We start from the raw sequence: 14,838 nt of genomic DNA, 5'->3' as shown, positions 1-14,838 counted from the left end.
TGTGGTGCAGTATGATGTTGATTCGGCAGATCAAGGGGCTGTTGTGCAGAGTGCGTTGAGGAGAGTGGATAGAGCGGATGGGGGCATGGCGAGGAAGAGGTGGGAGAGGAAAGATGGGAAGTTTAGCGTAAAGGCTGTGGGTGGTATCAAAAGGGTGTCGACTGCGAAGCCAAGAGCTATTCAAGTGAGGAGTCATTGCTATCGAATTCGTGACGAAGGCTAATAGGCATAGAGCAAATCACCACCCCCGAACCATGCTCAACATTTCACTCAGGGTCAGATACGCACTTCGAATACCTCTCGTCTCCCATACGATGGCGCTCTAAGCGGTTCAGGCGAATCGACTAAAGATGATATGGGCTGCATTGTTCCCCTAGACTCTACCATATACGTGTCAATATTTGATCCTCTCGGCGAAGCAGCTTTCAAGCCAAGCCCTACGAAACCAATTCCTACATGGATGCAATGGCTTCCAAACCAGCGAGGACGTAGCCAAAATGGGCCTCAACCTCACTCCGTTCTTGACGAATACTTCCCTCCTGGTTCTATGTCTAGATCTCAAACCGTCTGCCCGACAGACTCCACGCCAGTTCCACCCTTCATACGTCATCCTACGCCTCCAGGGGGAGAACTCGGTAGCTTTGCCGATACCACCATCAATCCCCTAAAGGGGCCTTCTTTTATCGTCGACGAACCCCTTATGCGGCCCTCCTCGCGAATCGCACAGTCGTTGGCAACTAGCCCTAAAACCGCAATACAAGAGCCATCTATCTCACCCATCCCAGGAGAATCACTACCCCCTCGTATTCGTTCGCCATATTCACCCCGTCGCCCCTCTCCTCTTACCATACATGAAGAGAAACCCGACGATAACAACAATAGCAACAGGAAGGAAATATCATGGAAAGCGCGTCTACACCGACGTCCTTCGTCGCCGCTTGCCGAGCAGGTTACAGCTCATCTCCATCGATACGTGAATCGGACACGAACACCACCAGCCCAGTCCAAGGAATTCCTCAACATATACGGTTCCAAGCAGATATTGAATCCAGGCCCAAGCACCGCGGTACCTGGTCGAAAGTTGGGCAGAGTGGTAGGAGACGGGAGGCCAGTCCGAGACGCACTGAGTCGGGATCGTACGCCGTCGCCTCTGGGCGGAGCAATTGTTGCGAGTACTCCAGGTATGGAAGGCACGGGACAGACTGTTGTCGGGACTGGAGAGGTGGTGGATCTAAGGACCGTGAGGAAGAGGTCGAGCTTGCAGAGTGAGATCAAGAAGCTCTTGAGTGGAAGGGCACGGGAGTGATAGCATGATTATTATGAAGAGAGTTAGCAGTATTTGAAAGTGTATAGGTAGAAGGCAAGGTTTAGAATGGGTATTGTTAGATTGTAATGAATTATGAGTTGAACAAACAGGTGAGTTATTCTTAGGCGATTGGATGTCTTTAGTTGGTTGGCGATGTTTGATTTTCTCCTTATTCGTACGACATCCAGTACTCCGGTGCCTCCTATACTGAACAAACCCAGCCAAAAACACGGAATAGACACCCACTTGGTATAGCATAAACCCCAATTCAACAACTACCTATGATGAAGCAGCTAATATAGCGATGCTACCATTACGTCAGGCTTCCCGATTTGGAATGTGGCACTCCTTCTAATTGGCCAATCTCTCCTCACACCAAAATCACCATGTATCGTATGGAATGGGAGTTGACCGGACTTTAATTAAATTGCATGAATATATCGCCGGAGTAACTAATTACTCTCTGCCCCAAGTTGTGCTAAGGTCCTAGAGATAGAACATCATATATTACCGTATCAACAAAGCCAAACGGTGAGAGTTCTCAATATGAGAAAGTACACAACCGTAAGGGCTAGTTGGAGAAATTCAGCAAGCCAAAAACAAACGGCCTAGCTCGGTAGAGACATCTCGCTGATACCTGCCACGGTTCTCTGATACATGCGCATGGCTTAATATTTGTTTCAGGAGAAGATGGGGGTCAACCAACGCCTTCGATCTAGTGCATCTAGATCGACATTACAGCCCCTGGCGATATAGGAACCCGGACTTTCTGTGAGAATTAGGGAGGTTGGACGTATCAAAGGGACAAGGCATAAGCAATCCTACGCGTAACAAGATGAGTCACATAAGACATACTTCAGAGGCGTTTAATCCCGTGTCCGTGCAGACCGGTGTGTAACAACGTGTTATCAGTATCGTTGCTATACATCATAAAATATTACCATTAATTACTGCGTAATAAATATTGACGCCTCGTCCAGTAGATCTCAACCCCCACGAGATGGTGGCGTTTACTAGAGGCATTTGATCACTTCTAGGCGATAGGTACAGGCGATGTGAGTTATAAGATGTATAGCAAGGTCACTTAACGGAAGAGTAGCATACTGGGTTTCGTAGAGAATATATTACATAACTACGAAATTTCCCGTAATTGTTATATCCCTACTATTTGCTCTCTTCTAGTTCAAGCTAGATAAGAGAGTTGTGTAAAAAGAATTGTTACGGATAACAATCGTAGAATATGGCTGCAACAATTATACGAGCATTATACATACCCAGGTACATAACGTACTCTATTTGGAGAACATATGTAGCTTCCCTAATCATTCGTGACGGTTGAGCGCGTATCTTCGGATTGAGGTACGTACCAACCGTATCCGTTGTAGCAGTCCGTTTAGCGGGGCACGAAATCCGGGGTAAATTTCGGGCTGTTGATTGGTCCATAACCGTAACGCCCTGGTCCCCTCCAAATTCGCCGACCGTTAGCTTCATACTTCCATTTGCCATATACATCTTCAGAGCATCTCAAGCTCAGAAATCGAACAACATCTCTCACGTACTTTGGAGCGCCATTCTTCACTAAATATCTAACTTCGACCACAATAAATATCCACCATGGCGCCCATGACACGCGTAGACCACGATGCCCTTGAGCGTAAGCCACCCTTCCATCTTCAATCAAGCAATATTATACAAACAGCTAACCCACCCCCAACAGAACAACTCAAAGACACAATCCAAACCCTAACGAACCTAATGGTCCAAGTAACCAACTACGACGCAACCAGCACCAACCCGGGAACCCCCTCCAACACAACCTCCTCCCCCTCCGGCCGGACCTCGCGCGACGTAATCTCATCCGAACTCCGCGCCCTCTCCGCCAACCTCCAAGCCGTCCACACCCGCGCCACAAGCACTGATTCCTCCCAAGCCGGGCTCCCACAAGTACCTCCCGAGCTAATCCAATACGTGGATAACGGACGTAACCCCGATATCTACACGCGTGAGTTCGTGGAGCTGGTGCGACGTGGGAATCAGTTAATGCGCGGGAAGCAGAGCGCTTTTGCGTCGTTTCGTGATGTGTTGGCTGCGGAGATGGATCGCGCTATGCCGGAGCTTAGGGAGGATACGGCGAAGGTGCTTGTTAATACTAGGGGTACGAGGAGATGATTGGTCGCATGGGATGAATGAATACAAAAAGTGGTTGACAAGAGAAGGACTGCCAATTTGCGGATGACTGGACTGCGCGTCTAAGCAGAAGTACGCTTGGGACTTACGGAGTTCGATCGGATAGGAGCGGATTTATTGCATGCTGAATTGGCGTTCTGGTTGTCTTTTTTAGGAGTGAGGCACTTGATAGGACACTCAGCGCATGGAAGGGTTAGGAGTTTCCGCAAACCTGATTATACCCATGAGAAACGGAATCAAACTATAGAGAGACCTAGACTTCGCGAGTAGCTGGGTTGCCTGCCATCAACTACGATTACTTGAGGCCATCACATATAGCAAAACGCAGTGCGCATCTGGTTTAATATGAAAAACTTGGAAATCATTTCTCATTTGAATTGCTCACTATAGCGAGATCATTCGTGTGGACCTTTTTTATATGCCCTACCAGATTTTCCTCAAACGTAGCCAGTTAACCCACGCCATTTTAACCCCTTAGCCTCACCCTAGGATTTCTAGGTACCTAGTATCCCGAAGCGAGAAGCTATCTACTGCTTAAGGATTTTTGTCAACTCCGCAACGATAGCATCACCGACTTCCTTGGTACCGACATCACCACCGAGGTCCTTTGTCCGGACACCACCGTCAATGACGTTCTTCACCGCGGCCTCGATAGCATCAGCCTCCTTCGGCAACGCAAGCGAGTATCGGAACATCATAGCGACGGAAAGGATAGTTCCGATAGGGTTAACGATACCCTTACCCGAGATATCAGGTGCCGAGCCTACATGCCACGCTATTAGCAAACCGAGAAACCAGGTAATAAGAGGGGAATCGCTTACCGTGAATAGGCTCATAGATACCATTGCACCTGGACTTCCCATCCGGAATCCCACTCAAACTAGCACTAGGACTCAACCCAATACTTCCAGGGATAACACTCGCCTCATCACTAACAATATCGCCAAACAAATTGCTAGTCACAACCACACCATTCAAACCACGGGGATTCTTCACCATAATCATAGCCGCGCTATCAATGAGCTGGTGCTGCAACTTCAACTGGGGAAACTCCTTCTGCATCGTCTCGGTAACAACCCTTCTCCACAACCGACTCGACGCAAGCACATTCGCCTTATCCAGACTCCAAACCGGCGCGGGCGGGTCACTAGCAAGCGCCAAATGCGCCGCCAATCTCGTAATCCTCTCAATCTCCGGTCGAGAGTATAACTCCGTATCCCAAGCCGCTTCACTCTCCTTCCCACTACCATCTGCTTCCTTCCTCTCGCCAAAGTATATACCACCAGTCAATTCACGAACGACGGTAAAATTGGTACCACGGCAGACTTCGGATTTTAGGGGGGAGTAGTCGACGAGCGAGTCCGAGGGGAAGAAACACGGACGTAGGTTACCGTAGGTTTGCATTTCCTTGCGGAGCTTCAGGATACCTTGTTCCGGACGCACGGCGCCGGTGCCCCATTCGGGACCACCGATTGCGCCGAGGAGGACGGCATCGGCGGATTTGGCGGCTTCGAGGGCGGCGTCGGTTAGAGGGGTGCCGTGGGCGTTGATGGAGCACTGTTTAGAGGGAAGGTGGGTTTGTTAGCGGAGGTAAGCTCGGATAGGTTCGGAGATAGATAGAATGTTGTTTCCTCTTCCGTCTAGGACGGGAGCTAGTAAGCAGTGGAAAGGGGAGGGAAGAACTCGGACTTAGGAGTACGTACGCCGCCTAATAGGTGTTCCTGCAGGTTGAACTTGCCGGCGGAGGGTCTGGAGGATTCGACTGCTTTGATGACCTATATGCACGCAACAAATAATGATACATTAGCAGTTCCTTCTTTATAATTGTAGTAACAGCTATCGAACTATTTATTTCTGTCTGTATAGACTTGAGCTTGTCTCGTGACGTACCTTGACAGCCTCGGCGACAACCTCGGGTCCGCTGTGATCTCCGCCGAAGACTACAATGTTATGGGTTGCCATCTTTAAGAATCAATTGACAGGGGAATTGTATGAATTGAGAGTATTTGCAAGTTGAATTGTAAAGAACAATAGAGTTTAGAGGTAGGCAAGTTAAAGTTATTTGTATTGAAATTGAAATGAAAAGATTAGTTAGTTCTCTTCGTTGTTCTTGCCTTGAATTAATTAGCAAACAAACGAAAAAGTTGACCGGAGCTGCCCCGCGTCTAATTGCTACGATCTCCGAAATGAACCCCGCGGTGCCGAGATCGGCCGCCACCATCCCTTGGTACCTTACCTAGGTAGCTCTTTGTCTTCGGTGTTGCGTTACACCGGCAAGAGTCCGGAATTTAGCAGTCACGATCTAGACAGAAAATATTGCCCAATCTGATTCTTCGGGTCGTCGTTGCCCAGCTGTATTGAATACTACACAATTATGTATGGTTGGTATAAGTAAGTTAGTACCTATGTTGATTGGCATCATCGAATGTCCAACCAATAAACAAAAACTTCAACTTTCAATTACAACCTCCACATGTAAATGCAGGATCCTGCCTTAATTGTTACATATAAACATTTGCGTCTAAATATATCATCGATAGCTTCGCATATAGTTTAACCAATTTTACCTTTGGCTGGACACCCAGGTAAACAGTAAGCCCCATAATACACATCATCTCTGCATATGCAAGAACGTAGTAGATCAGTCACAAAAAAACAATATAAAATATCTGCACCTCGGTACTGGAACGCCAGCCCCCTTCATTTTACAATTCATAAATAAGCGCCTCTCATTGCTGTTCTTTGTCTACTAAGTAAACTGTATAGGACAGGGTATCATGTGTACGCGAAGGTCCTCCAGCTTAGATCTGACTAAACTGCTCTATTCCCATCTATACCCAGTGAGCGCCATTGACACATATATACCCCTATTCAGGATGGACAGAAAGTATCACACATTAGGTTTTGCTTCGCCATGCTTGCTAAGTAGTCCCATCATCACCTAAATGACTTGAAAGATTTATGCGCTAGCGGAGACGTAATAGGCGCTCGAGGATTCGGTCCTCCCGTGCTCCTGCGTACTTCGCGGCCTCGCATTCCATGGGCGTTCGGCGTATTCGCGCAAAACGCACAGATATAGACCCGAGGATGGGTCTGGCGGTTGATATTAATGCATTTGCCATGGAGCCACATCTCACAGGATTCGCTACAATGATATGGATTAGTCATGATGACCCCAACTACACTTGACAAGGAAAAGGTAGATATACCATTGAACCATATAATTATTGCCATTGTTGTGGCCATTATTTGTGTTGCAAACGCATCGAATCTGGTGGCCTCGGCTGCTTGAGGGGGTACGGAGATCGGTGGTCTTTGCGGAGGCGGGTGTTACAGTCGAACTGCCACTATATGTTGGGCGCCCCGAGAAGCTTTCATTCACGTTCAGGTTCCTCTTTTGGCGGCTCTCGACAACCTTACGTAGCTCACTAGCTGCGTCACCGCGGTTTCTACCGGGCGTCACATTCATAACCGTCTCAGCCTCGCTCTCGGCACCATTATCAACTGGATCGGGTTCATTATAATAGATCCCAAGACTACTCGCGCTCTGGTCGCTAACGCTTCGTTGGGAAGAGTGAAGAGAGGCTGCCGACGGTTTTCGTGGGTTCGGTAATGTGAACGACGAATTTCTACTGGGAATAATGATGGGCTCGTCGTCTGTCGACGAATCGTCATCCTCAGAAGAGGCCCAACTTCTTTCTCTTCTGGGCGGATCCACTCTACGACGTATCGCTGTGGGTGTCGAATCATCATCGTCTATGACGACCGTCGTTGTCTCCGCCCTAGCGCGACCCCTCGAGTCAATGGTGAATTTCACCGATGTTTGTGTTCGAGGAACTGGCATTTCGGGGATGGAGCTCAAACTTGGGAGCCGATGGTGATGGTTCTTTAGGGGTGATACTCGCCCATTAGATCGGGACCCCTGAGCTCCAGGTCTTCCGCTGTTCTGTGACATAGGCCGTGTGGCCGGTGCGAGATTAGGGAGACTGGCCGTTTTACCGACGGGTTTTCGGCTTAGCTTCTCACTAAAGCTACGCGATAGACCAGGACGGTCCGACGGTTTAACTGGCGAGCTTGCTGAGGCACGATTCACCTTCTTACCAGTGTCCATCTCTCTAGTACTAGCCGAGCGACGAACTCCTGCACGTTTGGGCGCCTTTGCAGTTAATATGACGGGTTCTGGTTCAGGTTGGGAAAAGGATTGCATTAAAGGAGGTTGCGACATGGGATCAAACGGAGCAGGCTCCATGCCTGAAGACGGCGGCCGAGTGAACAGAAGGCCAGGATCAACGCCACCGCCCGAGTTCATCATAGCAAAGGAATCATCGGCCGAAGCAGGAAAAGACGAGCTAAACATAGAAGTGTCGGCGGCACTCGTATCCAATGTTGGCGGGAGAGGTTTTGGCGCAAGCGCCCGTTCCTTCTTTGCTGGTTGGCTATTCTCCTGAATCGGGGTTGGGGCAGCACCGGTTTCTTGAAAGATTTCATTTGACTTGCCCCAGTCTAAAGAATTCATGGGTCGATGACCAGGAGTTTGAAACATATTTCCACCGCCAGTCGTAAAGTCAAGATCCATACCATCCATATTAGGATCCCAAAACGTATGCGAATCCCCAAAGCCACCAGCGGCCGCGGGCGCCGACATTGGATACCCAAAAAGATCGGTTGGGGTTGTCATAAAGTTGGCCATGTGTTGCTGCTGCGGCGTACTAGTTACGAACTCCGGATCGAATCCATCATTCTGCATGTTGTCTGTTTGCAGCTTCGGTGCAAGTCTCCGTTTTCCCTTGTGAGCAGACGGCGGCGGTGTAGCCGTCTGAGCCTTACTTCCCTGCACGGCGTCTCGGCAGATCTTTTTAGGTGGTTGTGAACTGGGTCGGAAGCCCGTTTCGGTCGGGCTTTGGCCGGTCGCTAAAGGTCCCGGAGAAGAGGGGAGCCGCCTGGACGGATCAACGGGCGGTAGAGGTAAGTTCGGGTTCGGCGAGAAATGAGTAGCATGAGTTGCAATTCCGGCAGCGATACTATCGGTAGACAGGGGTCTCTTGTGACCCAAGGAGTGATACGGCGTAGAGACGGAGAAGTCGGTAAAGGAACCGTGGGAGGCCTTCAAATTGCCAGGAGTAGAATTGAAGACGGAATATTCTTCGGCGAACTGGGGTGTCCAGCCGGAGGACTCGTCAAACGAAGCTCGGTTGTTCTTAGGGGTTTCGAAGACAGAACTAGGGAAGACGGCGGAGGTCGGGGTTTGCTTTGGGGTAGGAGGTTGAGCGTTTGGATCACCAAAGCTATAGTCGGGCCAGGTATCAGTATCAAGACAAGTTAGAAGGGAGAATCCTAAGGTTGTCTTGCCTGGAGGTCTGTTGGTCTCCACTCATAGCAAAGTCTCGGTCACTAGTACGAAAAGATGGTTGCTTCCCTTGAGTAGGTGCTGGTGGTGCTGGAGTTCTTCAGATTCGTATATCATTGCACATTATCATAACTATAGGGGGAGAAAGAGGTCGTTGGTCGAAGCGTGAGCACGAGGGATGAAAAGAAAGTCGTTTGCAAGTTTAGGCACAACTACGGATCGAAACGTTTTTTTATCGTCAGCCAAGCCAGGAACTTTTTTTTCTCTTAAGTCGAAGCAAACATGAACCAATAAGGAAAGGTGGTTCGGAAATATGTAATAAGAATAATCATTAATATGTAGCTGGTCTAGAAGCTGAAGAGAGTGTATAAGTGTAAGAGAGAGAAAAGAGAAGAAATCATGCAGCTAAGTGGTTGTCGTGGTGAGGAAAGATGTAAGTGGGTAAAGGTTCCAGGTAGAAGCGGGTGCCTTCAAGTTTAAGGAAGGTTAGGTTTGTCGGGTAAATTTTTAGAGTAGGTAAAGAGCTACCTACATACATTACAATTGTACCAAAATTGTACATACCAGGTTAGACACCACAGGTGGTTTACAAGGTAAGGTACGGGCCTGTGCATGTGCGAGTTACTAAATTGGTAATAACTTTTTATTTTACTTTCTTTTTTCTTCCCTTAAAATTGAATCGCATTTAGGTCAAGTATTGGTTCTTTTTTTTCCAACTAGTATATGTACTAAGTGTAACAAGAGGAGCATAAGGCGATATGTGCCCAGGTCTATATTGTACAAATACGCACCATAGAATTATACTTGGTGAAGATGTATGTATTCAACAACCCTCTACCGATTACTTAGGCAGGTTAACACTAAAGAAAAAAAACACTGCCGAGGATGTATCCGCATTATGACCTAGCGCTCATGAATTATGAATTAAAAAAACATCAATTGGGCGTGAGCTTTCCGACAAGGAGACTAAGCTAAGGTGGACGAGCGGCGCGTAAGACACCTCGTACTTTTGCAGCAGAATTCTTATATAACCTGACATCAAAAAGATTTCATAAGGAGACAAACCAAGGATTATCCCCGCAGTGGCTATAATCATTAGTGATATCTGTATCGTTGGCGTTATATGTATACGTAAGGTTGGCAGGTAGATATGTAACATAGCAAAGATACCGGACACCATTATCTATTCTAGGGTTAGGTACCATTCATACCGGGTATAGAGCACCTATCAGTTTTTTTCTTCTGATTTTCTTTTTAATTCCTTCCAGTGACGGCCACAATAATCATGGTATCGTCGTATTTCGACCCTCCCTTCTTCTTTCTGATATGATTATAGCGAAACATATAATAGATAACACGGTTACTTGCAGCTTAAAGGGATTCGGACCTGCAGAATTGCGCATGTCCCATCCCCCCATTTCCGTCAAGCGAACGAACTATTTGGCTTACTACCGTACTACCAATTCGGAGGAATGTCCCAATACTTCCAATTGCTGCCGCTCGAGCAGTGAGTTGTCAATTGTGTTATGCAGGAGCAAATTAGATGGCTGAGTTTCCCAGTAACGTGACGATAGCGACGAGACATAACGTAGGCGTACGGTAATCTGACATCCGGATCTCCCAGCTGTCCCAGTCGGATCACTGTGGATCCCCCGCTAGGCTTCAGAGCCGGTTTGGCCTATAGAAAAAGAGGACGAGGAAGATTCCGTCCAGAAGGTATCGAGTAATGGATCGCACTATAACATTGTTAGATTTAGGACCTGCATTAGGATGCTTGTTAAATGCGGAAAATGAGTCAACAGAGGACGAACTGTCTCCACATAGTCCACATAGCTGCCTATTATGCCTATCTTGCCCCGGGTTGGTGAACACCTGCATACGCAGGATACGCAAATAGTATAGAAGCTATAGTTCATGGGTAAGGAGTCAATGTCAGAAGGGTCCTTTCTCCATGGGTGGCAGATACCGTCGAGTTGTGCAAGGTCATTGGCTATAAGACAAACAGTATAGACCGTTGGATGAGGTGAGGGCGGAAATCCGGATGAGGGGCATTGACTAGACCTATCTACCCCCAATGCTTGGAATGGAATTCAATTGATCTCTGCATTTACTCGCCTGTCAATCAGATCATGCTAAGGTATATTTGCCCATGAGACGAATGATACGAATAATGTCAATCGTCATCCCGCGAAAGCCAAAATCTTCATCCTATCGAACTAGGTAACGCAGTTGATAGGTAGGTTGACCGCCGAGAGAATTAATTATTTGATTTATTGTCCGATGGCTGGTGGCTTGCTGCAGGACGAAATAGAACCGCTAGCCCTAAAGCTGCTTTTTGCTTGGGTGGATTGGCGCCACCATGCTGCTTGTTTGCCTCAACAGCCGCCGTAGCTCACCATTAAAGCATCGATCTTATACGTCGTCGCAAGTCTTCTTGCATTGAAACGGCATAATGTTGGCAGGTGGTTAGCGATTAAATGGCAACACAGGTTTAGATATAGAATTAGACGCCTTATGATGTCGCGGGTTGGTTAGTCAAAACGACGTTGTGACACTCGCACCATGAATGTCTAAGTTAAGATAGCCGAAGGACTCGGACCGTTACGTAGGAGCGCGTATCTATTCCTTCGTCGTTCGTATTGGTGACAACGAATCGTCCCGGTGAGTATTTCCAACATATTCGACTAGGTATGAACGACTGGTTTCCTATTGTGGAAGAGAGACGGTGACGTCGGATCTACACCGCACCTTGGGATAGCCTTATGGCTGGACAATGTAATTTTAAATAGCAAACCCCCTGCAGACCATTGGGTTTCTTAGCTCTCTATTGGTTCGTTGTCGTAACACAGAGATATAAACTCCGCAAAAGTCCATGTGTCTCAGGGTTGTGTGAGTCTGAGAGATGAGTGCTGTAGTTGAAATAATTGGAATCGGTTTAAGTCTAAGATCTTATTAATACGCCATTAAGCATGTGAAGGAAAAACTTAAAAATTGTAGGTACTAAGGTACGTACTTCTCAATGGCCTAATTGGATTAAGGCCAATGATTGGTCAGATCGATTTATGCTATTTCCCAAAACGTGCTCATTAAACCTCCGCATTTTCAGGTAGTACATAGCGTAGCGTCGCTCCGAGATTTGTCCTTTTTCCCCCCTGAACTAACCCTTCAAAAGCTACCTAGGCAGTTACCTCGTTATCTTCTTTCCTTTGAGCTACCATAAGCGGCTATATAACGTCATCGTTCAACGTACCATTCGTTCTTACTACTTAATTCATATATAATTTCATGCACTATGCTAAGTTTAGACGGTCCATGACAATCTAGGTAGTAATGAGCACGCGCCGAGCACCCTTCGGAGATTGATTCTCTCGTGGACTGCTAACTCCATATCTTTCTTCATAGGAGTAGACTACGAAGACGTCTAGAAGCTTGATGATAACTAGCTAGCACATACGAACCTAGGAAAATGATATCTTAAGCGAGAGACTACAACGTAGTGCTTTATCGAATGCGTTATAACTACATCTTCCCAATTACGGCACATTTGGCTGGGGAATGTTAGCTAGGTCAATACTTTCGCATTTGAAAGGTATCTACGTAGGCATGGTTCTATTTTAGCCCCAAATTCAAAGGATATCAAATGAGTAGGTGATGGAAACGACACCAAAATTTAGCATAAATGCGTCCTACTACCCTATTTCGCAAGCTTCATTCTCAATGACTTCTACTCAGTAAAATATTCGTACCAGTGCTCAAGTATCCAGTTTCAAAGGGGGCAAGAGGGAGCACCAATTTGGCTATCGAAATTAGTCATATCTTAAAGAACACCAACAGGTATCTAGCAACAGGCGGCGCCAGAGGCGACTTTCATTTCCCCCAATGTACTTTCTTCAAAATATCAAAAGGTCCGATGAAGCCTCAGTCATTATTCTATTCGCCATTGTTGTCGACAGGTCTCTTTCTACAAGCCCCTACCCCTTCTACAATTCACATCTAGAGGTATCAAACATGAAGCATGTGACTATACCGTAGTTCTAGCCAATTAGCCATACGGGTCATGTTAATAGGAGTCAGAGTGTGGACGCTACGAATCCAACCTCTTACTATACTCAAACGTTAGAACAACATACGGGCGTCGTAGCCGACGCGCAGCCGCAGTAAACTTGCGGGAAGTCGTCAAATAGCGATACCATTGTCGAAGGCGCCTGTCATACATTACGGAGGTAGCTAGATTGGTTACACACGGATAAGTGCCTTTTGCGTGATCAAGCTTAAACTATCTTGAAGGTAGACTGACGGTTATCAACTTCTATCGCATAGGCCTGGAGGCATGGAGTAGCTCGCGAATCAACAAAACTTGACTATACGGAAAGTATTTAATTTCCGAGTAGATTGTGTATAGGCTCGTGGAAAACTCCGATAACCTTCCGCGGCATTTTACGCTCCTAAAGATCGGTACCTACATACTATGGAGTCATATCTAGGATAGCTAAAGGTAACCCTCTCCTAGATTGAACCAAGGACCATCCTTTTATAGCATCGTATAAGCATCAATGGAAGAAGACTCGTACAATTATGCTAGACTGTCATACTTATAACACTAACAGCCGGTCTCGATCGTCTTTGACAAGTCGAATGGTGCATTTCCTCGACATAAGCCCACGGAAGGACAAACGGCGGGCTACAAGCTTCCTACAAGACACCTAATATAGTACCGCTGATAGCAGCACATAAAGCTCATTCCGGAGAAACTATCCATATCGTACGCCACGCAGCTTGGCAGCCTCATCTCGCATCTACATAGTGCATCCGGTCTACTCACGTAGGGGTAGATTCCGCATCGCACAAACCCAACCCCCCTTTTTCTTTAGGAGATTATAAATCGCCACTAAGAAGATATCTGTCATTGACAACCCCTTATTGGCGGTAGTGGCGCCACAGGGGAGCGATCGGCCTTCCTCCGCAAATGACGGCTAGCGAGGCGTTACCATAGCGTGCTGAATGCAAGCCACAATCACATATCGTAAAAGGGATCGTGATAACGCAATCGCCCCGATTCCAGAATGTTCTTGGCATTATAGGTAGGCTTGTATAGAGAGACGACGCCGTTGCCGCAGTATCATAGCCTGCCTCAGCAGCGTCAAGGGCGAGGATTGATGGTCGATGGTCTTTTGAGTACCTAATTGAAGAAGTTGCCCCATAGATTGCACCTATCTTATATCAACTACTTGGGAACCACAGCCGGTGTGCTATCGCTATATCCCAGAAAGAGAAAATGGTGGATTAGGGAAGTAAGAATGAAGTAAGGTCACATATTTATTTTGTCAAGTCAATCACTGTAGCCACTTATGCTGGGCACAGAGCCCAATCTCTAGATCCCCCTTGATGTTATTTGCTGACAATCTAGTGGCCAATGTCAGTCACTTCAGGTCGAATCGAACCTCGCAATCCCCTATCGCAGATCAGTTTAGGTCGCTGAACATTTAATATGACGAGCTGAAGAGGTACCTACTAAAGCCAAAACCACGTCTTCACCATCCAGAAAGGTACCAAGACGCGAGGCACTGTATCGGCGTGTGCTGTACCTACCATAATCCCTACTACACTCACCCTAATTCCCTCCCTACCAAGAACCAGGGGGTCATCGAAAGAAATACCACACCCAATAAGCATCTTCCACGGGCAATTCAGCCCTACTTTCTCCTCCCCTCGAATCCTTGGCCCGATGCAAGGGCAGCAGCCCACAAAGGCCCCTGCAGCAAAAAAGGCCAGCCACGACCAAGCAAACACTTCGCACATAAACCCGGTTCTATACGACAACCCGTTAAACCCCACGTAGAGGAAGCCGGACAAGCACATATACCTCTACACCTATATACGGATCAAACGGAGCGAATAGAGGGAAGAAGAAGAACAAAGGTGTACGTGTACACACGGCTAAAGCCCAGGGGTCTGTCTCCGAGGTGGAGCATTTATGAAGAAACTTGTTTTGGGAGGA

General features: G+C 47.3%; 5 protein-coding genes across 5 annotated transcripts; 2 read left to right on the top strand and 3 right to left on the bottom strand.

The window, feature by feature from the left end:
• The first annotated feature begins 4 nt into the window (after positions 1-4).
• On the top strand, positions 5-1,599 carry F4822DRAFT_19969 (uncharacterized protein). The gene is made up of 2 exons (XM_051453706.1): positions 5-184; positions 233-1,599. The coding sequence occupies exons 1-2, from the start codon at positions 86-88 to the stop codon at positions 1,304-1,306; spliced, it is 1,173 nt and encodes a 390-aa protein (XP_051319423.1). The 5' UTR covers positions 5-85; the 3' UTR covers positions 1,307-1,599.
• An 823-nt stretch (positions 1,600-2,422) lies between these two features.
• F4822DRAFT_385364 (mediator complex, subunit Med10) lies at positions 2,423-3,858 on the top strand. Its single transcript, XM_051456629.1, has 2 exons — positions 2,423-2,960; positions 3,024-3,858. The coding sequence occupies exons 1-2, from the start codon at positions 2,921-2,923 to the stop codon at positions 3,473-3,475; spliced, it is 492 nt and encodes a 163-aa protein (XP_051319422.1). The 5' UTR covers positions 2,423-2,920; the 3' UTR covers positions 3,476-3,858.
• F4822DRAFT_385362 (3-isopropylmalate dehydrogenase) lies at positions 3,859-5,859 on the bottom strand. Its single transcript, XM_051456628.1, has 4 exons — positions 5,384-5,859; positions 5,197-5,268; positions 4,315-5,050; positions 3,859-4,256 (listed from the first exon to the last, which is right to left on the bottom strand). Exons 1-4 carry the CDS (start codon positions 5,453-5,455, stop codon positions 4,021-4,023), a joined length of 1,116 nt encoding a protein of 371 aa, XP_051319421.1. The 5' UTR covers positions 5,456-5,859; the 3' UTR covers positions 3,859-4,020.
• Positions 5,860-5,874: 15 nt separating this feature from the next.
• F4822DRAFT_385359 (uncharacterized protein) lies at positions 5,875-9,319 on the bottom strand. Its single transcript, XM_051456627.1, has 3 exons — positions 8,843-9,319; positions 6,703-8,778; positions 5,875-6,638 (listed from the first exon to the last, which is right to left on the bottom strand). Exons 1-3 carry the CDS (start codon positions 8,866-8,868, stop codon positions 6,431-6,433), a joined length of 2,310 nt encoding a protein of 769 aa, XP_051319420.1. The 5' UTR covers positions 8,869-9,319; the 3' UTR covers positions 5,875-6,430.
• Positions 9,320-14,246: 4,927 nt separating this feature from the next.
• Positions 14,247-14,742, bottom strand: F4822DRAFT_19903 (uncharacterized protein). Its single transcript, XM_051453692.1, has 2 exons — positions 14,353-14,742; positions 14,247-14,292 (listed from the first exon to the last, which is right to left on the bottom strand). Coding segments are annotated over exons 1-2 (348 nt in total). The 5' UTR covers positions 14,700-14,742; the 3' UTR covers positions 14,247-14,291.
• Between the last annotated feature and the right edge of the window lie 96 nt (positions 14,743-14,838).

The sequence above is a fragment of the Hypoxylon trugodes genome (assembly GCF_022578975.1).
Source record: "Hypoxylon trugodes strain CBS 135444 unplaced genomic scaffold F4822scaffold_1, whole genome shotgun sequence".
In the NCBI taxonomy this organism is placed as follows: Eukaryota; Fungi; Ascomycota; class Sordariomycetes; order Xylariales; family Hypoxylaceae; genus Hypoxylon; species Hypoxylon trugodes.
Note: the sequence above shows the minus strand (reverse complement) of the source record. Positions and strands in the feature narration are given on the sequence as shown.